This window comes from Cyprinus carpio, chromosome A8, assembly GCF_018340385.1.
Source record: "Cyprinus carpio isolate SPL01 chromosome A8, ASM1834038v1, whole genome shotgun sequence".
Classification (NCBI taxonomy): domain Eukaryota; kingdom Metazoa; phylum Chordata; class Actinopteri; order Cypriniformes; family Cyprinidae; genus Cyprinus; species Cyprinus carpio.
The window spans coordinates 4,078,062-4,103,569 of NC_056579.1; the positions used below are offsets into that span (position 1 = coordinate 4,078,062).

Genomic DNA, 25,508 nt, shown 5'->3' on the forward strand with positions numbered 1-25,508 from the left:
CTCTTTAAATGATAGCAATATTTCACAATTTTACTGTATTTTTGATCAAACAAATGCAGCCATTTCCAAAAACCTTATAAAATCGTAATTTATCCAAACATTCGACAATACACGTGCTTAATCGTGTAGATGAAGAGTCCAACTAGAATGAGCGTATAAAGTCAATAGCTGCAATAGGATAAGTGATTTAACAAGTGAAAAAATAAAATGCAGCAAGTGCACTAAACAACATGTTATGCATGAGTCGCTTTTAATGATGCAAAAAGTCACAGCCTCTTGACTTTGCCTTTTATATAATTTGAAAAGATTTCGACTATTTGGGGGCATTGAGGTGAATTGCTGAACATCCCAACGACCCAAAGTCCTCCTTCAGTCTTCATCGATTTTCTAAGGGGAGGGTGCTGCTCATGCATCGCTGACAAAGTAAGCCGGCGTATAAATACAGCAGGACAGAATGCATCCTTGCCCTCACCACACCACCTATTCACAAGCACCATTCACCATGGACATGATACTGACCTCCTCCCGCAGAAGGGCTCTGGAGACTCGGACTATTCGGCCGCAGTCCTCCACTATGCGCTCGTGGACTAAAAGCAGTCCTCTGTCTTTCAAAAGATCCACAAATGTGGCCGCATCCAGGGCTGCGTACAGCCCCGCCTTGCTCCCGTCTCCGGAAGGGTTCGAGTTGAGCGCGGCGCTCAGTGGAGATCAGGTGCGCAGTAACGAGAAGGAGCAGCTCCAGGGGCTCAACGACCGCTTCGCCAGCTACATCGACAAGGTTCGCTTCCTCGAGGAGCAAAACAAGCAGCTGGAGGCTGAGATCCAAGCGCTAAAGCAGCAGAACCTGTCGCAGTCCCTGCAGAGCGACGCGTACGACCGCGAGCTCCAAGACCTGCGCTGCGCCCTGGAGCAACTCCACAAGGAGAGGGCGCAGATGCTGCTCGAAACAGACCACATGGATGAGGATCTGCAGCGGCTCCGAGAGCGCTACGAAGATGAAGCCAGGCTCAGAGAGCAAATGGAGTCTGCTATCCGGGGAATGAAGAAAGGCAAAGAGGGCTCGCTTCTGATGAAGCTGGAGTTGGAAAGGAAAGTCCAGGCGCTCGTGGACGAAATGGACTTCTTGCGGCAGAACCACGAGGAGGAGATCAGGGAGCTTCTAGCTCAGCTTCAAGCCGCGCAGGTGCCGGTGGTGGAGATGAGGGACCTCCAGACGACCGACATCACCTCCGCGCTCCGGGAGATCCGCGCGCAACTGGACGGGCTCTCCTCCAAGAACCTCCAGCAGGCTGAAGAGGTGTTCAAGTCCCGCTATGCCACGCTGACGGACGCCGCGGAACACAACAAGGATGCTATAAAGTCCATACGGGACGAGATCGCAGACTACCGGCGTCAGATCCAAGCCAAGAACATTGAACTGGAGGCTCTTCGTGGCACCAAAGATTCTTTGGAAAGGCAGCTGCATGATATCGAAGACCGCCACAACAACGACGTTGCTAGTTATCAGGTCAGTTTATACAATATTAAATGTATAAATATTAAACTAATGAATAATTATAATGTATTTTATTTATAGTTTTATTAAAATAAAATAAAAATAATGAATCATTAAATTAAATATATTTAAATTCTAAAGCATTCAAATGTGCTCTCGTTGTTTAATGATTTTTATGATCAAATCCTGCACTAGTATAATGTAAGTATGAACACTTGAAATAATGCTTTCGGATGCGTTTACGCATTTTTCATGATATGACGATAATGTTTTGTTCTTAGGTTGTATTTAAAGGCACATGGCTGTTCTGCAAAACATAGAATGGCCAAAAATGCTGCACACGAGGTTTTGAAACGCAGCCATTAGTTCACAGGTGGTTTGCGCACTGCGTGCGTAATCATGCGCAACGAGCAGATCGCATACATATGATTTTACTAGCGCTGCAGGATTTCATTTCAGTGGCCTGCTGGGTTAATTTGAGCCAGATCTGTTAGAATTTATTAAACAAGTCATAAAACGGATGTAGGGTGCTTCATTGGACACCAAGAGAGCATTTACACCCAAATGAGAACTTTTAGAAATGTAGTTGTTTATTAAAAATTGTTTAACAAAAATTTACAGATTATTATTTTAGTTATGAATGAAGTTGTAAATAAATGTATTGCATCTGCTTCAACAGGAAATGATTCACCAAATGGAAAATGATCTGAAGGGAACAAAATGGGAAATGACTCGTCATCTTCGGGAATACCAGGATCTGCTTAATGTCAAGATGGCACTGGATGCTGAAATAGCAGCTTACAGGTACAGTTGTGCACTTTTTTTCTTATTTGCATGTCATTCATTTGATTAAAGATAAATTTCTCTCTCAAATGCAGGAAACTGCTGGAGGGTGAGGAGACGCACTTCCGTACCGTCTCTGGAAGTTTTTCAAGCCCTGCGTTTGCTTACAGCCAGCCTAAAATCTCGAAGGTCAAACATAAAATAGTGGAGGAGATCATTGTGGAGACCAAAGGAGAGAGCGACCTCGATGATGATCTGGCAGAGGTGGCTAAAGAAGTGGCAGAAGAAGCTGGTGAGGGTGAAGAGGAGGAAAAGGAGGAAGAGATTGTCACCACCAGTGAGGCCAAAGTGAGTTCTGCTGCTCCTGAAGGAGAAGAAGAGGAAGAGGCAGAAGGAGGAGATGAGGAAGAAACAGCAGAAGAGGGAGAAGCTGCTGAAGAGGATGAGAAAGAAGGGGAAGAGGAAGCAGAAAAGGGAGAAGAAGTGAAAGAAGATGAGGAGGAAGAGGAACAACAAGTGGAAGTGATTGAGGAGACAGAACTGTGTGGTGATAAATCTCCAACAGGCAGCGAGAAAGAGACAGAAGGAAAGGAAGAGGAGGAGGAGGAGGGTGGTGAAGAACAAGTGGCAGAAAGTAAAGAAGAAACCAAAGATGATGAGGAGAAAGAAGAAGCTGATGAAAAAGATGATGAGAAAGAGGAGACCAAATCCGAAGGTGATGAAGAGAAGAAAGACGAATCTGGAGGAGAGGAAACGAAGGCTGATTCAGAGAAGAGTGACAAGAAAGGTGATTCAGAAGAAGATGAGAAGAAATCACCAGAAAAGGAGAAACCAGAAAGCCCAGTAGAAGAAAAGCAGCAAGAAAAAGAAGAAGAAGTTGTTCCCGACGGAGAACAGACGAGCCCGGCCAAAGAAGAAGCCAGTCCGAAAGAAGAGCTCCAAACCAGAACAGTGGAAACCATCACCAATGGAGAGAAGGAGAGCAAACCTGACACAGAGAAAGAGAAGAGATCAGAGGAAAAGTCTCAGGAGAAAAAGAAAGTCACCCAAGAAGTGGAGAAAGTCAGTCCCCAAGCAAAGAAGGAAATCAAAGGAAAAGACTGATGGAAATGACCTTGAAAGGGAATTAGATTTAATCAATTGTTAGAAATAATTCTATTTGATGCAAATGTCATTTGATGCAGCTAGCAAAAATAATTGCATGCGTGTTAATGATTGACTTGCATGTGTGGTCCGGAGGGATGTACTGAGCCATGCTGAGCCGAAGCGTCTGAAACAGAAACTATAGCGCGTTTGAATTAAAGTGCAAGAACGTTTATGCTGCTAATGACTTCAACGATAAGAGAAGTTCTTCAGCAGTTGTTTGGCAACAATGGTGCTACAATATCATCATCCGCAGGCGCACTTTGAGCTGAAACTCCATTTCATTATTTAAAATGATATGATGTCTTTCTAATATACTTCTTGCCTTAAGATATAATGCACTGACTCAATGATAAGACTCAGACTGCTAACATGAAACACAACAGCTGTTAACAATAATACTGTGAAAGCTAAAGGTGCTGCTCTTTGCAATATCACCACAATCAATAAAAGCTCATCAAGTCCTTACAAAACTCCTAGTGTGTTTGAATTTATGCTGTGCTGTTTCATAATTTGGGGTCGATTTTTGTAATGTTTTTGAGCGATGTCTCTTAAGCTCATCAAGGCAGAATTTATTAGGTCAAAAATACAGTAAAATACAATTTAAAGTGTTTCAATTTGAATATATTTTAAAATGTAATTTATTCCTGTGATGCAAAGCTTTATTTTCAGCATCATTACACCAGTCTTCAGTCACATGATCCTTCGGAAATCATTCTGATATGCTGATTTGCTGCTCAAGAAACATTTCTTATCAGTTATTACAGTTATAACTCAAACCATTACGAAAACATTTCCATTACTTGAAATAAATAAATGTTAACAGAAAAAACATAAAATAAAAAAAAAAAAACATTTTATTTCAGCTATTGCCAAGACAAACTTTCTTATTTATTCATTTATTTATTTTGTTTAACTTTTTTGTCTAACCATTAAATAAAAAATATTAAAAACTATATAGACATTAATTAAAAAAAAAACAAATAAATGCCATTTACTTCCAGATTTTTTTTTTTTTGAAAAAAATGCATTTATTTTAATTGAAATTTGTAACATTATAAATGTCTTAATTGTCACTTTTTTATCAATTTAATGCATCATCGCTGAATAAAAGTATTAATTTCACTGAATAAAAAAGAAACAAATAGCACAAAGAATATCACAAAAATCAACGTAATTTCCTCTTGAAAGGTTCACACATAATCCTAAACATTTATATTTTATCACACAAAGTTACCTGCAACCCACAACTCACAATATTGCGTGTCTTACTGCTTACATAAAATACACCCCTAACAAAAAAAAAAATAAAAATATTTATACTTTAAAAAGGCAAAGCTTCCATTAAAAAATGCTAATCCAACAATAAAAAAAAAAGTCCTTTACACGTAAACTAAGATTAATAGTTGCCAATAAAACCTTCCTTTTTTATATATGGGCAAATGCAAAGAATGACAGCTAGACCAAAAAGGTGACGCATGACTAATCTCACAAATATTTGATTACAGTACGGATATTAATCACATTTTTCTTCTCAAATGAGATTGCTCTCTATCCCTCTCCATTAGTGTTACTAGACCTAAGTGTATAGCTCTCAATTAGGATAATGGAGAACATGTGCTGCAATGGCTTGTTAGAGCTTGAGCCAAGTGCTCTGGATCATCAGGTAACTGAATTTGTTGCTGAGGGGGGCAGTAATTGGATTTGCATGCTTAAAAACACTAATTCTGCAATGCAAACGTTAAATCAATACAGATTTGTGCAGATCACAATGGGTTACTGCGACAGTGCATTTGGCTGACACACTTATAGTGCATAATGGTGAAAGCTCATGGATGAACTCTAATAGGGTCGTTCAGACATAACAGCTCAGATTTTTACCCATATGCAACACTCACTTCATGTATAGGTGCACAGATGGGGGAATCCAAAGCTGTGGTTTCTGTGGATTCTGCTCTGTGCTGTTGTTCAGGTGCTGAATGTGCACAAAATTGTCACATGGCATCACTCTAGTGAATCACTCCAGCTGAGTTCTGAGGTTTCTTGCATTATATTGATTACAGCTGTCATTAATAAATAATCAATGCACAGCGCTGTACTGGAGTTGAAGGCTGCATACTAGCAGATTTAGTGGGTTGTAGTGTCCCTGATTGAGAACTTTCTTTATTCCGTGCTTGGAATAGCACTATTATGCACTATTAGCACTATTATGTGTGCAGTATGCACATTTTCTGTATGCCTTTAATTCATGGATTACCTCAAATGTGCAGCAAACAACAGAGCACACTGTGTGGGATACCGTATCCCACAATGCATTGTGCTCAACCTTTCATTTCCGGCACTGCAGATTCACTGCAGAGAAAGCATTAGTGAGCAAGTGATGTAATGCTACATTTCTGCAAATCTGTTCAGATGAAGAAGCAAACACATCTATATCTTGGATGGCCTGAGGGTGAGTAAATTTTTGTAAATTTTCAAGTTTTGGTGACCTATTCCTTTAATAAATGAGCTCCAACCTTACACACAATTTGACAAAAATACAAAGTAACCATCTTCTAAGATACTAGACGCTAGATACTAGACACTACTCGATGAATTATGCTGCATGCCACATAACTTAATTAGTTTTATGTCACATAATACTATAAAATACAGTTTACACTGCACAGGTAGCATAAGCAGAAAAACAACAACAGAGTAATGCATCAAGTTAAGGAGGTTTTTATTGGTAGGCGATGAGCCTTTCTTTGAGGATCTGGTCTAAGGCATTTTGAATACTAAGCACACTTTTGTTATCATAGGCAGTTGATTAATGCTGAAGGCATACTGACACAATGCTCAAAGAAAATGATTTGCATTTCAATAAATAACACGACAATCAAACAAACACCAACTTTCCTGCCAAGCGCAAGTGTAAAGCATGTGTTCGTGCATAATCTACTCTGGCTTTGGCCGATCTCTGTGGTTGCATTTCTTATTCTCGTTTGTGTACATTATGGTTTGCTTGTAATTTGAACTGAAACTGAAATCGAGTAGCAGGACACAGTGAAGTTGTCATACGTGAGATAAATGCACAAGGTTTGATCACCTCCAGATAGCACCAGGGGGTTTGGTTCGAAGTGTTTACTTCTCTTTCGGCTTGGCTTTCTCATCTTTACTCTCTTTCTCCTCTCCTCCTTTCTTTTTCTCCTCTTCCTTTCCAGCATCATCCTTCTCTTCTTCACCTTCACCTTCTTCTTGATCACCTTCTTCACCCTCTCCTCCTTCCTCTTCTGCTTCCTCTGCTTCTTTTCCTTCTTCCTCTTCCTGTTTTCCTTCATCCTCACCTTCGTCCTCTCCTCCCTCTTCACCTGTAAAAGAGACAAGAGGATACAAATGTCACCACTGCAGTAGGGCTGGGTGCTACAAAAATTATATTTAGCATTTTGATGACGTTAAATACATAAAAAAAAAAAAAAAAAAAAAATCTAGTTATAATCAACTTTTCTCACTAAATGAAGAGAAACATAAAAAAAATACATAGAAGGGAAAAAATTAATGGAAATGTTTTTGTTAAAAAAAAAAAAAATTATATGCACCAATATACAATAATAAATTAACAGCAAATTAAATTTAAAATAAACTGTATACTATAATATATATATTTATATATAAACAAATGATTTTCACCCTCTTCTTCTTCTGCCTCTTTTTCTTCTTCCTCCTCCTCCTTCTCACCCTCTTCCTCCTCCTCTTCCTCCTCTGGACTTGCCCCAGCCTCCTGCGCCTTGCTGGCTTCAAAGATCTCACCTGGTGTGGCAGAGTAGCTCATCAGTCTGGTTCCCAGAAGGTAGGGGGCGCCAGAGGTCCGACTGGCCTGAACAGAGAACACGGGACGACCGAAAGAAGGAGTAGCAGCGATGGAGGGAGAAAACACACTAGAGATACCGCCAATCCCGCCCACGTTGAAGCGTGTTTCTTCTCCTTCTAGAAGCTTCCTGTTGGAATGTAAACAGAATTTATATTGAAGGATGTAAAGAAATACTCAAGTTTTGGGGGGATCAAATGTAATAAATGTAAAACCCTTACTGATTGACCAGTTTTCTGATTTTTTTATGGCCTTGGTTATATAGGCTATACATCTTAATTGCAACAAATCTTCTACTACAAAATTGATGTTACTCACCTGTAAGCAGCTATCTCAATGTCCAAGGCCATTTTCACATTGAGAAGGTCCTGATATTCTTTGAGGTAACGGGCCATTTCATTTTTCATGGTCCTTAGCTCATTCTCCATGTCACCGATGGTATCCTGTCCAGACAGGAAGTATTTAAAGACAAAAGTTTAGATTTTTGTATACAACAGTGCAGATGTAGAGAAGTATTGCAGTATTAAGCCTTCCTGTAGCTGAAACAGTAGAGCGTAACACTAACAATGCCAAGGCTGTGGGTTCAGTTCCCAGGAAAAACAAGAACTGATCAAATGTGTACTGTGTAAACCACTTTGGATATAAGCATCTGCCAAATTCATAAATGTGTATCGTACATGTAGTTATCGTTCTGACCTGTAGGGCGGTGATCTCTGTGCTCTGTCTCTCCTCGACCTCTTGCAGTTGTCGCTCAAGTGCTTGGTTCAAGCCCTGGCATGCTTCGATCTCCAGGTCCCGCGCTTTTAGCAGGCGACGGTACTCCCCAGCCTCGTCTTTAGCGGTGCGGATGTTCTCCGTGTGTTTGGCCGTGTCACCCTGCATGGTGCTCACCTTTCCATGGAACCACTCCTCTGCAGCCTGGATGTTCTGCTGCGCCATGCGCTCATACTGACCTCGGATTTCGAGGAGAGCTGCCGAGAGGTCCGGTTTGGCCACTTCCATCTCAACGGACATCTGGGCGCTGTATTGCATCTGGGTTTGGAGTTCGCCGATTTCGCTTTCGTGGAGCCTCTTGAGGAAAGCCAGCTCATCCAGCAGAGTATCAGCCCTTTTTTCAAGCTCAGCGCGGGCCAACGCCGCATCGTCTGCCCCCATCCTGGCATCCACCATCTGTCTTTCTGCTTCCTCTCGGGCCAGGACTTCTCCTTCATAACGACTCTGCAAGCCCTTGAGCGCCTCTTCCAGTTGGTCCCTCCTTTCTTGAGCCGCTTGGTGCTCCCTACGGGCCTCGTCTACCGCTGCACGGAGTTCCCTCGCCTCTTGCTCATACAGCCCCCTGAGACGGGAGGGTTCGCAGTGCCTCTGGCGCAGCAAGAGCAGCTCTGCTTCCAGGGAACGGTTCTTGAGCTCCAGGCCATGTACGTGCTCAATGAAGCCAGCAAAGCGGTCATTAAGGTCCTGAAGTTGGGCCCTTTCCTGCGTCCGCACTGTTTTGAACTCTGAGCTCAGCTGAGAGGCCTGGCTCAGGTCCAGATTTGGTGATGCAGCAGAAAACTGCAGACCTGCTGAGGAGGACAGTACCGAAGCACGGGACGGAGATGAATATGTCGAATAGACGGAGCGAGAGCGAGTACTTCCTCCGCTGAAGGGCGTCCTGCTGTGCACCATCACCCTCCTCCGCTGCACAGATGGGAGATAGGGGTTGTAACTCAAGGAGCTCATGTTTGTTGAAGAGAGACGAGAGCAGAGACGGTTTCCGCAGTGCTGCTGCTGCTGTGGAGAGAGATCTGTGAGGATGCAGCAGCACTGGCTGGGCTTTTTATAGCAGGCAGCGAGACTGACGCAGAGCTTTTTACTGGCAGCATGAATCGATTACCTTCTGTTCGGGCTGGGTTGGGTTCTTGGGGAGTGGATGGGCAAATTACAGAAATGGATTGGCAATGCAAGAATGAGAAGGTGAGCACAGCAAAAAGGATAATGAGGACGAAGATTTCAAGAGCTTGAAAAACAGGTCAGATGCAGCAGGCAGAAGACAACGCTGATGTTTAAAAACTAGTTTATTGAACATATGTATTGTATTTGTAAGCTCAATCTGACCAGAAACATATTCAAGTGTTATTAAATCAAGAAATTTGCTTTTTAACCGTCTTAAATCCCCAAAGACCTTGAATTAAAACTAATTATATTTTACTGTGCATAAATTAATAAAGCTAAAAATTATATAAAGATAAAAGCAAATCTGAAAAATACAGTGAATGAGGACTTTAAGCCGAATAAAATTTTAATTTTATTTTAAATAATGTTTTATAATCTCTTATAAAATTTAAATAACATATTTCAGCAACAAAATCTGAAATATAACTGTTGCATAAATTACATTTCTTGTGTCCAAATATCATTTAAAAAAGCTTATATTTCAGGTTGGTCCAGCCAATGTGCAAGTGTGGTCCTAAATATGCCTGTCAGGACACTGACTGTTTCTATGGCAACAGGAGTTTATTCTATCTATTCCATGAGACTTGATGACTTCAATTCATGATTGGTTATTTTATTTAGCAGGCAGGTCATATTCCACCATATTGAATGTCATATTACATATTTTATGATATACATATATACATACATACTGTACATATACAGTACATATACAATCCTGTGATTCAAAGCTGATTTTTCAGCATCATTACTCCAGTCTTCAGTGTCACATAATGCTTCAGAAATCATTCTAATATGCTGATTTTCTACTCTGCTATTTTGTACTATGAAAACAGTTTTTTCCCCCAGAATTCTTTGATGAATGGAAAGTTCAAGAGACCAGCATTTATTTAAAATGGAAATTGTTTTTAAAGTCAATTTTGGTCAATTGAATGCATCCTTGATGAATAAAAGTATTGGTTTCTTTAAAAAAAAAATTTTTTTTTTTTTTTTTTTTTTTTTTTTTTTTTTGGCCACTGTCACACAATCATAAGGATTAACCGCCCTCACAATCTGAACATACAAGTTTATAAAATATGAACTTTCTATTAAATAATATTTGCTGAACCTGTGCATTGCAGCAGTAAAAGAAATAAAGTGCTACAATTTCGTAATTACTAAATTAGTTACTTTTGGTAATTATAGGAGGTTTTTCACCACTGACAGAAACACTGAACCATAAACTGCAAACCCAGCGTAGAGTGGTTCAGTGAACATGGTTTTGAACGTATATATGTGTGTGTGTGTGTGTGTGTGTGTGTGTGTGTGTGTGTGTGTGTGTCAGAAACACTGTAGAAGGACACAGTGCCGGCCAGCCTGTCCAGATACACCGCTACTCTGTTTGAGGGTTTTGACAGGAAATTTGCATCTGTTTTCTTGTTATCGTGCCAGGCACTATATCCATCAGGAGTACAGAAAAGACTCCAGGACATCTCATTTCTCCCAAACCTACAGTCACTCTCTCTTTTCTTTCCTTTATTTCCTTTATATGTTACTCAACATAAGCCCCCAACTCCATTCAGCTTTACACAGAACCTGCTTCTGGTGCTCAGATCTCTCCGGATGATCAGGATACGGCTGCCCGTCTCCCATCAGTCACAATGTAACATATTTGCATAATGCATAAGTGTGTGAATTTGACCGTTCTTTCACAATATGTAGACAACAGAGCTGTATCAAACATTCTGAAGAGCTTATTGTTTTTGAAAAGTACTAGAAGAAGATGGAAAACGGCCATAAATCAAAGAAGAAGTTCAGAAGTTAATTGCGAGTGTTAAGATAACACAACTCAGTGCTGTCCTCTGCAGGTCAAGTGAAATATCATAAAGCAGTCCACACAGGCATAATAGCAGACAGAAAGACAAAGCATACTCCAGGTATTACTCACCTCAGTCCAGCACAGAGGAGCTTCACACCAGCATCCTGCAGGTCATTGTTACTCAGGTCCAGCTCTCTGAGGGGTGAGATTAATGATTATAGAGCTGACGCCACAATCTCACAACACTGATCTGTGAGATTACAGCAGGTGACACTAAACGATAGTAAAACCCTCTTTAGTTACATGACCTGTTACACTAGTCTAGATCCTGACGTACAGGATGAAAGTCCACCAGAACTCTCTGAAGACTGTACTGGTGATCTTTGATCAAGTTCAGCTCTCGAAATGGAATCACAAACATGAAATCTGCATCCTGATTGGCTTGTCCTTCAGCCCAGTCTAGAATGAACTTCTGCACAGAGACTGATTTTCCATTTCCAGCAATTCCGTAAGAACGGACTAAATCCAGAACTGTGGCAACATCTCCAAGACGCTTCCTACCAGTTCTCATTGGCTTTAAACTGTTTCTAGCACTGAGACGTAAAATCTGCAATATATTTTAATGTTTGCTATCTTAAAATGGAATCGGTGTGAGGAAAAGTCTTTTCAACTGTGTGTATTTAGCTGCACAGGCCTTAGAGATCTCAGCAAACTGCAGCTAAAACAAGTAAATGCTTGTTTCTAGTGATGGTCCGAGGAATTGTGAAATAATCACCTAAGTCACATTTGAGGAACCTTGAAAACTACAGATCAAACCAACCAACAATAATATATGATTGATACACACACACACACACACACACACAAACAAAACCCTGACACTTTAATGGATTTACTACATTTTCCCCTTTATTATGTGGTTTTACGACCTTCTGGCCATCAGGATTTTGTCTGATGTATTCTACAGCCTAGAAGCAGATGCAGGGGAAGAGCAGAAGACGAAATGAAAAGAAATTAGTTTATTTAAAACTCTTATAAAAATTTTCGCCACTTGGCTCTGGAGCAAAATAAGTTGAGAATCAACTGTGACCTGCAACAAGTCACTGAATGAATCTGGTGAACATTCAAAAGATTCATACGCCTATATTTTATCATGCACTCAGACACCGTATAAATAAACTATAGAAATAGTGTTATACCACAGAATACCAGGATGAAATCTGTGGTATTTAATTCCAGTCTATGAATAGAAACTTGAAAACCAAGATTAACCCACAACAGACAGCCGTGAGATTTTGAAGACATCCAACAAAGCAAAACTATATTTACACGATATACACCGAAGAGATTCAAACATTTCTTCAATGCTCCAACTACAAAGTTGATCTTCTTAAGGCACATTAAGTACATCACATAAATGATTATGGAGGCTGATTCTAATCAGCGACTCCAAATTAGCTTAAAAATAAACATGCACCAAAATGATTCAGTGCACATACGGAAGTGAAGCTGTACATGATATTAAAGACTTAACTGTAAACAATAAATTTTCAAACTGAAAGATATACAGAAAAGTTACAAAATGAACAGAAAATCACCTGGTAATGTGTAATACACTGAAAACACCACATATATCACCATTGGTGTGACATTTATAACACTTATTTAAATGTTTTTTTAAATGAATTTCTCCCTCTCAGATCATCAGGAAAATGATCTTTCTGCATGCTGATCAAAAGAGGCAGGCACCGAGTCATTTTTATCTGAGTTTTAATAAATGCAGTGATCATTAAGGGCTCTATTCACAAGCACACACATAAATCGTGTCTGTCAGCGTTGAGAAGGTCGAGGTTTGAATCTGTCCCAGCCGGCTCTGTTCTCTGGGAGCAGCGAGTCCTTCAGTCGGTCTGGCAGTGGCAGGGCTTTCACCTTCTCCTCGAAGGGCCAGGGCCGCAGACAGAGGCGGATGAGTCTCCTGCAAACACATCTCAGTGGCAGCGGCTGCCTCTCTTGCTCCTCTAGTCTGCTGTAGAGCTCCAGCAGGGGCTGACAGGTCGAGATCTGATCCAGCACGGAGCGGGGGAAGAGGGGAGGAATGAACGGACAGCAGATTCTGGCCAGATCCAACAGCACTTCAGCTTTAGCTAAAACATCAGCCGCCTCGGCAGCATCTAAAGCTTCCCGGAGAGCTTCTGCGAGACGTGTGAATATCAGCTGTTGACCTGTCCAGTAGGAGGCGCTGTGGTGAGAGCAGACGAAGGAAGCGCCGTGCTGGAGGAGAAGGGCGGTCAGGGGAAACAGCAGGTCGTAGTTCTCCAGACTGATGTAGGTGAGAGAATGTTCCCACACTTCAGCGTCGGTAGCGTTCAAGCAGCAGCTGGGATCGGCGCCGTGGCTGATCAGAAGATGTGCCACGCGGGTACAGAAGTTCCCGATCTCCTTCGCGTCCTCCGCGCTGCTGTCCAGAGCCTCCTTCACCAGGAACGTGAGGGAAGACATGGGGGTCTCGCCATCATGTGTGACGGTGTTCACATCTGCACCTGCATGGGATTACAAAAACACAACGATAGCATCTACAACAAGCAATAAAAAAAATATTCTTAAATGCTTTAAAAAAAAAAAAAAAAATTAAAATGTAAAAAAAAGATGGCTGTTAAAAAAATAAAAAATTATTAAATAATTACTATATATATATGTGTGTGTGTGTGTGTAATCTATTTAAATATAATTATATATATGATTTATAACACTTTATATTAAAATATAATGTATTTTATATGAATATATTAGTGCTGTCAAATCGATTAATCACGATTAATTTAAATCCAAAATAAAAGTTTCATATGTAATATATGTGTGTGTACTGTGTATATTTATATGTATGTATATATAAATACACATATACATGTATATATTTACACACACATATATTATTTTGGATGTGATAAATCGCGATTAATCGATTTGACAGCACTACAAAATAATATATAAAAATATAATTAAATAATATACAATATAATTAATAAAATTTATATATATATATATATATATATATTATTTTTTTTATTAATAATATTGTATATTATTTAATTAAATTTTTATATATTATTTCGGTTTGGGGTCAAATATGACCAACAATATATAATCATTTTCTAATATGATATATATGGTATACAGTATAATACATAGTAATTGTAAGAATATATATTATAAATTATACAATTATCAACATCACAATAACAACTATTTAAAAACTTTTAGTTTAATATTTGAAAGAAATTATACATCCTTCCATGTTGAAACAATTTATAAAACATCCATTAATTAAATTCCTGAATAAGATTGCTGTCTAGTAATGTCAGAGCTGATGTTTTATATTCACAGTGAAGCACCTCTTTCTAGAAGCAGCTGTATATTGTCCAAATTATTGACTGTGAGTCCATCACTGCTGGCCAGAGCATGAAGCAGTGCAGTTTTTCCTGCAAGCAGGTACAATAAACAGAGAGTTAGATTCATGTATAAAAAGGAAACCACAAACAATCTATTTGGTTAGATAATTCAGCAAAAATACCATTCTTGTCTTTTGCATTCACATCAGCACCCAAATCCAGAAGCACACGCAGACACGGCAACTTATCCTCCTCCTCACCGGCCAAATCAAGAGGACTGCTTTCATGAATCTATTGCAGAGACAAAAAAATAATAATTATATATAAACACTACCGTTCAAAAATTTGAGATCAGTAAGACTTGTAATGTTTTTTAAAGAAGTCTCTTCTGCTCATCAAGGCTGCATTTATTTGATCAAAAATACAGAAAAAAAAAAACTGTTATCTTGAAAATGTTATTAGAATATAAAATAATGGTTTCTATTTAAATATCCTTTAAAATATAATTTATATCTGTGATGCAAAGCTGTATTTCCAGCATCATGACTCCAGTCTTCAGTGTCACATGATCCTTCAGACATCATTCTAATATGATGATTTATTATTAGAATTATCAATGTTGTGCTGCCAAATATTTTTTGGAAACTGTGATACTTTTTTTCAGGATTCTTTGATGAATAAAAAGTTAAAAAGAACAGCATTTATTTAAAATAGAGAACAGTAAATTTTTATTCTTTCTTTTTTTGAAAGAAATTAAAACTTTCATTCAGCAAGGATGTGTTAAATTGATAAGAAGTGATAGAAAAGATTTATATTGTTAGAAAAGATCTCTATTTTGAATAAATGCTGTTCTTTTGAACTTTTTATTCATCAAAGAATCCTGAAAAAAAGTATCACAGTTTCCAAAAAATATTTGGCAGCACAACATTGATAATTCTAATAATAAATCAGTATATCAGAATGATTTCTGAAGATCATGTGACACTGAAGACTGCAGTAATGATGCTGGAAATACAGCTTTGCATCACAGATATAAATTATATTTTAAAGGATATTTAAATAGAAACCATTATTTTGTTTTCTAATAATATTTTGAAAGATTACATTTTTTTTTTTTTGTATTTTTGATCAAATAAATGCAGCCTTGATGAGCAGAAGAGACTTCTTTCAGAAACATTACAAGTCTCACTGATCCCAAACTTTTGAACGGTAGTGTATATATATATACATGTATATAATGTCTGTATTCATGCAAAAATAAAAGATACTATAAATATAAAAAAAATAAAATGCATGTTTATAACAGGTAATTTTATAGAGAGAGAGAGAAATTCTCACCCTGTCTCTCTTTTCTATTTCAGCTCCGTGAGAGATCAACATCTGCACCATGTCTGGCTTGTTTCTCAACACTGCAATGTGTAAGGGGTTGTAGTACGATACAGGGTCTGGAACCAGAAGAAAAGAGTCTGATTATATTTCCCTGATGACAGTGAGGTTTATCAGAATCCAAAAAGCATCTTTAGCATCTACAGACCTTCAAAGTTGAGATCCGCTCCGTAACGCAGAAGCACCTGTGCTGCGCTGACCACCCCGAGATCAGCCGCTCGAAACAGAGAGTAACTGATGCCCTCCATGAAGACGGGAGACTGAGACTCTCTGTCCAGCAGCTCCACCAGAGCCCCAGACACGCCGTCTTCATCATCTCGCCTGTGACATGCAGGATATCAAAACCCAGCTCATAGAATTCTCTCGTCACCTGCTCATCTTTCAAACGCAGCTGACCTGTGCTGGTCTTCTCCTTCTATTCCCAGGACACCCATCACAGCATCCACCAGCGGCTGGTACTCGTACACGATCCTCCTGAAGCCGTGCAGGAAAGGCATGATCTCTTCACGCTGTACAACAGAACAGATTCATGTCAATCACACACAAATCATTCTGTCATTCAGCAAAACATAACATACACAATATTACACAATTATATACAACACAGATAAGTCTGTTTGTGCCAATTAAACATGTTAGAAATTCTTATGCAGCAATTAAAGTATATAGTAATGTATAAATATATAGTAAGGCTATGATTAAATGAGAAACAAATACTCAATCCTCTTGAAGTTTTTAAATAATGCACACCAAAAGACAGCTATATTCACATCCATGAAAATATGCATTCATTTAACACCTTAGAAGATGTCTTTAAAAATTATAACATCCAAATTAGTAGAAAATAAACCTATAAAGCAGATTTATTCATTTTTTGGTTGTTGTTTTATGTAGAGGGATCTTGACTTGCCTGCTAACGTTAGCTGTCTGCTGCTTGCTCTATGATTCATACCTGATCATAGCTCCCAGAGTCTCCAGGAATTATTATTATTATTATTTAAACATAAATATACTTAAAAATCTGATTTTCATTCTTATGTTTGTTATTCTTTTAGCTTACCCACTGTAGAACCGGAAGTAGTTCCTCCCACATGTTACAAAAGTAACGGTTGTGACTCGTGATTATTTTTTTCTTTTCAAAATAAAAGCACACGAATAAACGTGGGATTACGAATCATTGATGTTAATTTCAAAATAAAAGCCTTTACATTAAAAAAATAAATTATAATAATATTCTACGTAAAAATCATAATTATAAAATACTTAAAATATATTAAATAAATATTACAACTTGTATCAACACAGGGTAAAGATCAATAAAATTCTTCACTTGAGGGGGCATATTCATATTCATATTTGAAATATAACTAGGTTTTCATTAAACACATGCTTCGATCTTCAGAAGTGAAACATCTACACACAAGTTGCTATCTTTGTTGTCTGGTTCAGTTTAATTTAAGTTTATTACCACATCAGCTTCACAGACTATTTCATGGCAAATACTATACATTAGAAATATAGTAGAACACAATACAAAATACAATAAAACACAATTATAGAACAAAGTTTAGCACATAAATTTCTATACGTTTTTTTTTAAATGTACTTTTGAAAATTTTTCTGTGTCCATCTTATAAACAAGTCCTCAAGAGTTTGTCCTGATAATGAACTGTGTCCCATGACATTAAATATTGGACAGACCAAAACCACGTTTCACCGTCAAGTGAGTCCTGCAATATTCTTTGCTGTCTGATAATATGCACTAGAGGTTGCCATTTAAAAAAAATAATAATAATAAAAAATAAGGAAACCAGGAAGACCAAATGTAGCTTAATTCAGCTAGTGTGATTATATTTATTGAGTTGAACAAGGCATAAATACAGTAGTGTTATTGTGCAAGCGTACGCAACTTCAGTGACACACTGCCTCAGCATTCTCACTCTCACACACACACTCACTAAGACACACAATGCACAAAAAGAACAAAGAATTATATTAATGTCTCCCCTCTTAAGCTGCACATTTATGACCACAAAGCGCTAATGAATTCCACAAACAAAGCGCCACGTCCCACAAAACCAATAAAAACAGAAATATCAGCTCTAAAACGAATATAAGACACAAGTTTCTTTCATACTCAGTCAAAACACTAGTCATCTTGAGATTTACAGTAGTAGTTTCATTGCACATGATTCAAGCCAGCCTGCACGGTGGATGCGGTTTCCAACGTAGCCAAAGCTTGGAGTTGCCATGTTTACTTCTGCTCCCGTCTCCAGATGATCACCATGCCGGCGGCGTCAGAGGAGGCCAGCAGGCTTTCGTCGCAGTTGAAGCTCACGTCCAGGACGGGCCCGCTGTGGCCCTGCAGCTTGTTAACGATGGCCTTAGTGTTGCGCTCGACGTCGAAAAAGTAGACGCACGCATCCTCGCTGCCAGTGACTGCAAGACGGAAAGAGCGGGATTCACTTACTTTGGTTCTGCTCCAAAACATAGTGATTCGCAACAAGTCACACAAACAGGAGACTGATTGATACTCTTCAAACTTTCTATTCATTGCACGACTTGTTTTCAACATTGACAATAATTAGGAATGTTTCTTGAGCAGCAAATCAGCATATTAGAATGACTTCTGACAGATCAGACAGAAATAGCCAGTAATATGATGATTGTGGTCTTACCAACACAGGCTCCCTGTCTGAAGGACATGAGAGGACAGAAGATGCTGTGCAGCGGCTGGGATCCGTGTTGAATGGGGAAACTCCTCTTCAGCTGGAGTGTTCCCTCATTATCCACGACCCTGTCAACACCAGTCCCACACTCATCAAGAATCATCTCAGTCAAGAGAACGTGACAATCTGAATTGAGTGCATTCTAACCTGTAGAGCAGTAGTTTGTTGACACAGGCGTTGACGAGCAGCGACGGATCCCGTGCCTCTCGACTGATCCACGAGCGCGCAGTGATACTAGAGATAGAGCTGCCCTCGTGCACCACCAGTCTCTTAGCTTTGGTTAGCTTTCCTGTGGAAGAAGAACATCAGCTTTACATAAACACCAATATATCAACCGTACTCGCATCTACATTTCCAGAACTTCCACCTGTTTTTTTGCAGGTAAATATCTTTGTACCTGTGGCCATGTCAAAGAGGAAGGAGAAAATGCTTCCCCTGTCATCCCCGGCCCACAGGATTCTCCCCGGAGCATCAAACGAGAGAGAAAGCACTCGACCGGTGAGTTTGCTGGAGCCTCCTTTCACTTTCTTCCCAGTGGAGATGTTCACCACCTGCAGGTGGTGTTTACTGTTGCCCACCTAGGGACAGATCTGATGCATCATAACAACAGAAAATACTTCACAGCAACATCTTCACACAGTAGATGAGATTCAGGGTCGAAAATGTGATATTAAAAGATTTTATTTTCGAAATTTAAATATATAAAATAACTGTTGTATAGAAAATTAAACAACTTAGGAGCTGTCTTTTTGGTCTTGGTTAAAGCTGCTTGTTTATGATGCAGCATTGTATAAAAGGCAATATTTTAGATGGCTGATGCCAGTGAGTGAGAGAATATCATATAAATATTTTCTTCAGAAGTACAATGAATTTCTGTTGCAAAGCCTGACATTTTTTATATTGACAGTTTTAAATATTTAATATTTAAGCCATCTGGAACAGCTTAGACATAATCTAAAACAAATCTTTTTTTGTTTTTGTTGAGTATCATATTTAATGCATCAGGCTTTTATGACTCATGTAGCATGATATAGTGAGAACATGGAGCTCATACTTGAGGATAATGTTTTTTTTTTCAGCAGTCCAAATCCATTATGATAATTTATTATATTTAGTTATTATATTTTTATATATGATATTTAATTATATGGCCAAAAAGTAAGATGGCATTCTGATTTTAATGTAAATCAATGAGAAAATTATAGAGAAATAATTACAAAAAAAGCATAGAAATATAGACACTCTATATGTCCCAACAATATGTGTCAGCAACATGATTTTTAAATGCTTAGTTTTATTATCAAAGTTCTGTAGTTTCAAAATATTTAATGCAATACAATACAATGATGATTGAGAGAGGAATAAATAAACCTTCCTTAAAAGCCTAATGCATCATTCTTGATTCACATTTTATCACAGTTTTTCTAAAAATGATGCGTGGGTAATCAAGTAACCCTAAAACCAAACGCATGCTATAATTAATACAAACTCATAGCACCTCCTGAGATTGTCTGGGTTTAGCTGGAGTGTTCACGTATAAGACAAAATTGCTTTGAGAGCCACATAAAAAAAGAAAATACAAGAGATATAATCAACCCATTAATTGCATTTCTTGTCAAATGTCATTCAGAGATGTTTTACACCACAGTGGTTTGTAGGTAAGTAACATTACCCACCACTGCACACAAAATACTCTTTTTGGCTAGTGTTGCATGTTAATTTCACACCCTAATAGGATTACTGAAAGGGCTGATGGTGTTTTTTACTGCAGTCTGCAGTGTTTCATCAGCATAAACATATCCATATTCCCACAAGACTTCTGTCACCTTGAATAATCCCATTCTAACTTTATATTCACCAAAGAATACTGCATTTTGGTTTCTACAAAACTGTTAAGAAGCTCAACTTTTTTCAACACATGAAAATAATAAGAAATTTAGTTTCTTGAGCAGAAAATCAGCATAATAAAATGATTTCTGAAGATCATGTGACACTGAAGACTGGAGTAATGATGCTGAAAATACAGCTGTGCATCACAGAAATAAATTACAGTTTAACAGAAAGAAAGTATAGATTGTAATAATATTTCACTCACTGTTTTTACCATATTTTGATTAAACAAGAGTATACAAGACTTCCTTCAAAAATATTTTAAATTCTTCCTGAGCCCAAACTTTTAAATGGTAGTATACAAAGGAAACAAAAGTCTGGCATCTGGACTCACCACAGTCAGGTTGTTGTTCATGGGCTGAAAAGTGCAGCACAGCAGCTCACTGCCCTCTGGATCGGCCACCTCTCGGATACAGCGTCCATCCTCTGTGTTCCAGATTCGCAGAGTGCCATCTTTTGACGTGGACACAATGATGTCATTGCTGAGCGACCAGGCGAAGTCGGTCACGGGACCAGCATGGCCCTTTAGTGTCACCTTTACAGCTGGTGGAGGCGGGGACAACGTCATGATTGACAATGTCCCATCCAACGAGCAGCCGGCGAGGAGGTGTTTATCATCATTGGCAAACTGCAATCGAGGAACTAAAGAGATTAAATAGTGAAAGGTTAAAATGAGAGGACAAAACAACAGTCCAGCCCAGGACTGACAGATGCTACCTTCAAACATTTACGTGCAAGCACTGAAGCAGGCTTAGAGGTAATGCAACTTCACAGCAAACATTATCAAAAACACAAGTATCAGATCTGTGAATTAACAGATGTTCAAATTAAACAACAATTTTAATTAAACAATATTAAAAAAAAAGAAGAAGAAATGGCCATCAAGTCACTGCTTTTTTTTCTGTTTGGCCAATAAGTATCAGGACATTTATTGAGGAAAATTGTTTTTTAAAAAAATTATATATACACATATATATATATAAATAAAGGGTTCACAAACTTTTCAAGCAGCACTGTGTACATATATAAATATGTGTGTGTGTTATAATAGGATTCAGGTCTCAACAGTGTAAAGCTTTTCACTCACATTTGCAACTAAAATAGATGTTAAATGTATTTATGAGCATGTGTGTATGTGTGCGTGTGTGTGTGTGTGTGTATGTGTGTGTGTGTGTGTGTGTGTGTGTGTGTGTGTGTGTGTGTGTGCGTGTGTGTGTGTGTGTGTATGTGTGTGTGTGAAACTCCCTGCAGATTGTGTAATGACACATTTTCAAAACTTTTTATAATTTTTTTTATAATGCACTCTTAAATTTTTCAACTTAGGAGCTTTCTGTTTCTTGGGAAAAAAGCAAGCATCAAGCCCTGAGATTACAGAATCAAGAAGTTGCTGTCTATAGTAAAAACCTGTTTATTTTATGTATTTGTCATCAAGTTCAAATGTTTTTTCATACTGCTTCATTATGCTTTATTTCTAATTTAGTAAGTATAATGTTGATAAATCTGTGGCATGCAGCATTTGTTGCTTACTATTTTAAAATGACATAGGCTTTGTATTGACATTGTTTCACCCTGCTCTCTAAGGTACTGCCCATCAATAAAAAAAAATTGGTATAGACTAGAGTGATTTTTGTTGGTCATCTTAGCAGCTCACTCACCAGCTGAGTCAACATGCTGGTCAAAGATGTGGTGCATTCCAGCAAAGGCGTAGTTCTCACTCAGGGTGGTGTCACCTGCCATCGCTCGACTGGCCTCTGCCACTGACGTGGGCACCAGGCTACCTGGAGGCCTGGCACACGAAACAGAACCAGAGAATTATTCATACTGGTACACAGTAATAACACCCTGCAACATATTTGCTTAATGAAATCCAAAACTTGTTTCTAATAAATTCTGGGGTGCCTGTTTTGCTTAAGCATTGTCACAAAATAATATGCATTTCATAGCATTTTGCATTCTGCAAACATTTGTCAGATGAAAAAGTTAGTGGACTTCACCTTTCATCATACACTGCCCTGTTCATCTGGGCTTGCAGTTGGTATGAACCACGGCTTACTGACCTCCGGTGGCCTCTGGCACCCTGAGCCCTGGGATCCTCCTCGAAGTCCTGATTCAAAGACAGAAAAGAGGATAAAAAAAGACCAAGAAAAGAGGAAAGCAGGCAGTAATGAAGGATGATTTTAAAGTTTAGCACTACATCAACATAAAGCCCATCATGCACACAAGAGTTCGCAATCTACATGCACTGCAGCTCTCACACGACGCACAATGACCTGGATCTGGATTGCTATTTATATCAAGGACTATACAGATGTTCTATCTTGCCCTCTGTCTGTGTGTTTTTTTCTAGGGTTTATTTCAACCCGGATCTCCTTATTTGCATTTCTCTAGCCCTTTTCTCTGTTTCTGAATGCACCTAACCTCCATGCGATCCAGTGTGGTGCGGGAGCTGCGCACACTGCTGGCTCTGAAGCTGCTCTGCTCTGACAGAGGCCCGTAACGCAGCGCGAGCAACTGACTGCGCAGACGCAGATACTGTCTGCGCAGCCCCGGCTCAAAACCACACTTGGCATTCTCACGGAGCAGCTGGCTGCGCCGGCGGATGTACTGCGTGCGGAACTGGGGGAACGTAGGTGTGCGGTAAGCATTGTACCTGAGGATCAAGACAGAAAATAGAGAATAATATTATGATTAGGCATCACACATATCTATCTATATATATATACATGGAGTCCCATTGCAATGACAATCTTGCACACACCTTGCGTCCACTGCCAGCACCTGCTGCCAAACAGCAGCCATGAGATCCACAAACACAGAGAGAGGCAGGAGACACAAACCTGTTATAGAAATTAAATAAAAAAATAAAAATCTCTCTCTCTCTCTATATATATATAAATAACTACTAAAGGTATTGAAGCATTATTTGTGTATTTGTGGCGTTCAGTTCAGTTGAGATATGATACAAGTATTCTTTACATAATTGTTGTTAAAAAGATTACATGAGGGACAAAATAACACAAGCAATCCTAAATATAAACAATACATTCAATTAACAATGTAATTTAAAAGTGTTCAAATGTTTTGATGCTACGGACACCCAAATACGATGATTCGCTTATGAGAGATTCTAAATATAATAAATATGAATATTTATTTATAAATGTAAAGGCAGCTGCATATTTTATGTGTAAAAATCCATTTATATAGTATAAGGAAACTATTCTTTGTTATATTATTAAGAGTAAAGTAAATAAAAAATGTTTGCCAAAGTTAAATATTTGGCTTTTGCATTGTAATTTGACTAAAACAAAATGTTAAAATGTTATCTGGAAATATTTACGTTTAATTAACTTAACAACGTTTGTAAAATTATTATAATTATTATTATTATTTATATATATATATATATATAATTATATATATATATATATATATATATATTTATATATATATATATATATAATTGAGAAAAATATAAAATAATAGCTATTAATGTCTTGATTTCTTTGGAAAGCAGAATCTAATAACTACATTTATTACAAAAAAAAAGTTAAATGTATTTCATTAATACCTTAAATGCACAAATTAACAGTCCTAAAACATATTTTGTAAACAAATAAACAAAAACGCTTATTAATCCAGTTTAATGTACAAATAGTACAAACATCCAACACACTATCATAATGCAACATGAGTAACGTAAACACAGCTTTTATAAGAAATATATAATAACAAAATGATTCATATTTATGCACAGCATAAACAAATAGTTTATTTTAAAATCCATGTTTTGACGCATTAGCCCAGTTAGCAGGGACGCTAACAACAACAGCCGTTACACACCGATTCACAATCCCCCAAAACTCATGTCAGTCACCCTGTGGACATAATATCTCGCTGATATCACTTTCTAAAAGGGTTTAATTTACAGAAACTTAATGTAATGAATACTTTTGTATTTAAAAGATACCTACCGTGCGAGACTCTCACCGGTTCATGCTGTCTGGAGGGACTGGCGTGATCACGTGACCGACCCACCCTTCCAACAGCTGATCTGCGTAGTGACGTCACCGCAGCGCGACTATCCAATGATTTGTATGATGATATATATAATAAATATATATATAATAAAGATGGACAGGTCATGCCGCGTCACTTAGCCACGAGAGTTGATGTTTACATGTATGTACAGTAGTGTTTTCTTTACATTTATTTTATAGAATCAGTCAATCAAATCAAATCAGAAAAGTCTATCCCTGCGTTCAAGTGTGAAGTTCAACAACATGATGTCTCGAGGCTCACAAACTACAAATATCTATGGACATATTAATATATAAACATAATTATCTAAATATTTATCTAAATATGTGACTAATAATTCAGAGCAGGGTTTTAACAACAGTGATTCCATTATTTTCTAAAACAAAAAAGAATAGATAATTAATTAATTTGTGCCAGGTTTGGATAAGTCTAAATATTATGTTTTGTGCATATCAATACAATTCTTAGTCACTTCTTCATTACATGTAAATACTGAAGATACAACATTGTCCTGGTAAAAAATTAATATAATTTATCAGAACTAGATCAGAGTCTGTGAGCATGCAGTTTCGCCCTAAATTTCAAACTGGAATATTAGAATTGTAAAATTAGTAAATATATCTGTGTTGAGAGCGAACCATCAATCTGTGTTCAGCAAAATAAAGGGATTAACTGTACAAAAGATACATACACACTCATGATTTCACCTGAGCTCAGCAGAGGCCCATGGCAGGACAGTGCAGAGGCACAGCTGACGGGGCTCTTTGCTTGTTCCTGAAGCTCTTTCCCGAAGGGGGCCCGTACCCCGGAGTCATTCAGTGACCGGGGCCATAAATGAGGGCTGCACCAGTGGCTCAGCACTGCTTATTCTAAAAGGACACAGGGACTTTGGAGCGCAGCCAAAATGCCTGGAACCAAAGGTAGATACTGAAGCAAAGCATGAAATATGCTGAAGAATTTTTTTTTTATGATTTCATATGAAATGTAATATGCAAAACTGTCATGAAATATTAGTAGTTAATTAAACCAGGCATGCAAAAAGTAATTTCCTGAATGTTTTAACACTTAACAG

General features: G+C 38.2%; 4 protein-coding genes across 6 annotated transcripts; 1 reads left to right on the forward strand and 3 right to left on the reverse strand.

Annotated features, from left to right (window-relative positions):
* Positions 1 to 363: 363 nt before the first annotated feature.
* Positions 364 to 3,888, forward strand: LOC109078532 (neurofilament medium polypeptide-like). The gene is made up of 3 exons (XM_042761659.1): positions 364 to 1,507; positions 2,175 to 2,299; positions 2,374 to 3,888. Exons 1-3 carry the CDS (start codon positions 455 to 457, stop codon positions 3,380 to 3,382), a joined length of 2,187 nt encoding a protein of 728 aa, XP_042617593.1. The 5' UTR covers positions 364 to 454; the 3' UTR covers positions 3,383 to 3,888.
* Positions 3,889 to 6,126: 2,238 nt separating this feature from the next.
* neflb (neurofilament light chain b) lies at positions 6,127 to 9,115 on the reverse strand. 2 transcript variants are annotated; one of them, XM_042761661.1, is made up of 5 exons: positions 7,965 to 9,115; positions 7,587 to 7,711; positions 7,365 to 7,398; positions 7,091 to 7,277; positions 6,127 to 6,771 (listed from the first exon to the last, which is right to left on the reverse strand). In XM_042761661.1, the coding sequence occupies exons 1-5, from the start codon at positions 8,988 to 8,990 to the stop codon at positions 6,545 to 6,547; spliced, it is 1,599 nt and encodes a 532-aa protein (XP_042617595.1). In that variant the 5' UTR covers positions 8,991 to 9,115; the 3' UTR covers positions 6,127 to 6,544. The 2 variants fall into 2 exon arrangements, with proteins under 2 accessions (XP_042617595.1, XP_042617594.1); XM_042761660.1 differs by having other exon boundaries at positions 7,091 to 7,398; positions 7,965 to 9,111.
* Positions 9,116 to 12,686: 3,571 nt separating this feature from the next.
* Positions 12,687 to 16,897, reverse strand: LOC109111613 (ankyrin repeat and SOCS box protein 6-like). Of its 2 annotated transcripts, XM_042761663.1 has the most exons (8): positions 16,837 to 16,851; positions 16,687 to 16,748; positions 16,173 to 16,285; positions 15,925 to 16,097; positions 15,729 to 15,835; positions 14,573 to 14,681; positions 14,394 to 14,480; positions 12,687 to 13,541 (listed from the first exon to the last, which is right to left on the reverse strand). In XM_042761663.1, exons 3-8 carry the CDS (start codon positions 16,271 to 16,273, stop codon positions 12,832 to 12,834), a joined length of 1,287 nt encoding a protein of 428 aa, XP_042617597.1. In that variant the 5' UTR covers positions 16,274 to 16,285; positions 16,687 to 16,748; positions 16,837 to 16,851; the 3' UTR covers positions 12,687 to 12,831. The 2 variants fall into 2 exon arrangements, with proteins under 2 accessions (XP_042617597.1, XP_042617596.1); XM_042761662.1 differs by lacking the exon at positions 16,687 to 16,748 and having other exon boundaries at positions 16,837 to 16,897.
* Positions 16,898 to 17,600: 703 nt separating this feature from the next.
* Positions 17,601 to 24,472, reverse strand: LOC109111612 (WD repeat-containing protein 13). Its single transcript, XM_019124570.2, has 10 exons — positions 24,370 to 24,472; positions 23,154 to 23,232; positions 22,814 to 23,045; positions 22,390 to 22,499; positions 22,051 to 22,181; positions 20,730 to 21,037; positions 18,903 to 19,083; positions 18,653 to 18,794; positions 18,455 to 18,573; positions 17,601 to 18,215 (listed from the first exon to the last, which is right to left on the reverse strand). The coding sequence occupies exons 2-10, from the start codon at positions 23,192 to 23,194 to the stop codon at positions 18,031 to 18,033; spliced, it is 1,449 nt and encodes a 482-aa protein (XP_018980115.1). The 5' UTR covers positions 23,195 to 23,232; positions 24,370 to 24,472; the 3' UTR covers positions 17,601 to 18,030.
* Positions 24,473 to 25,508: the final 1,036 nt, after the last annotated feature.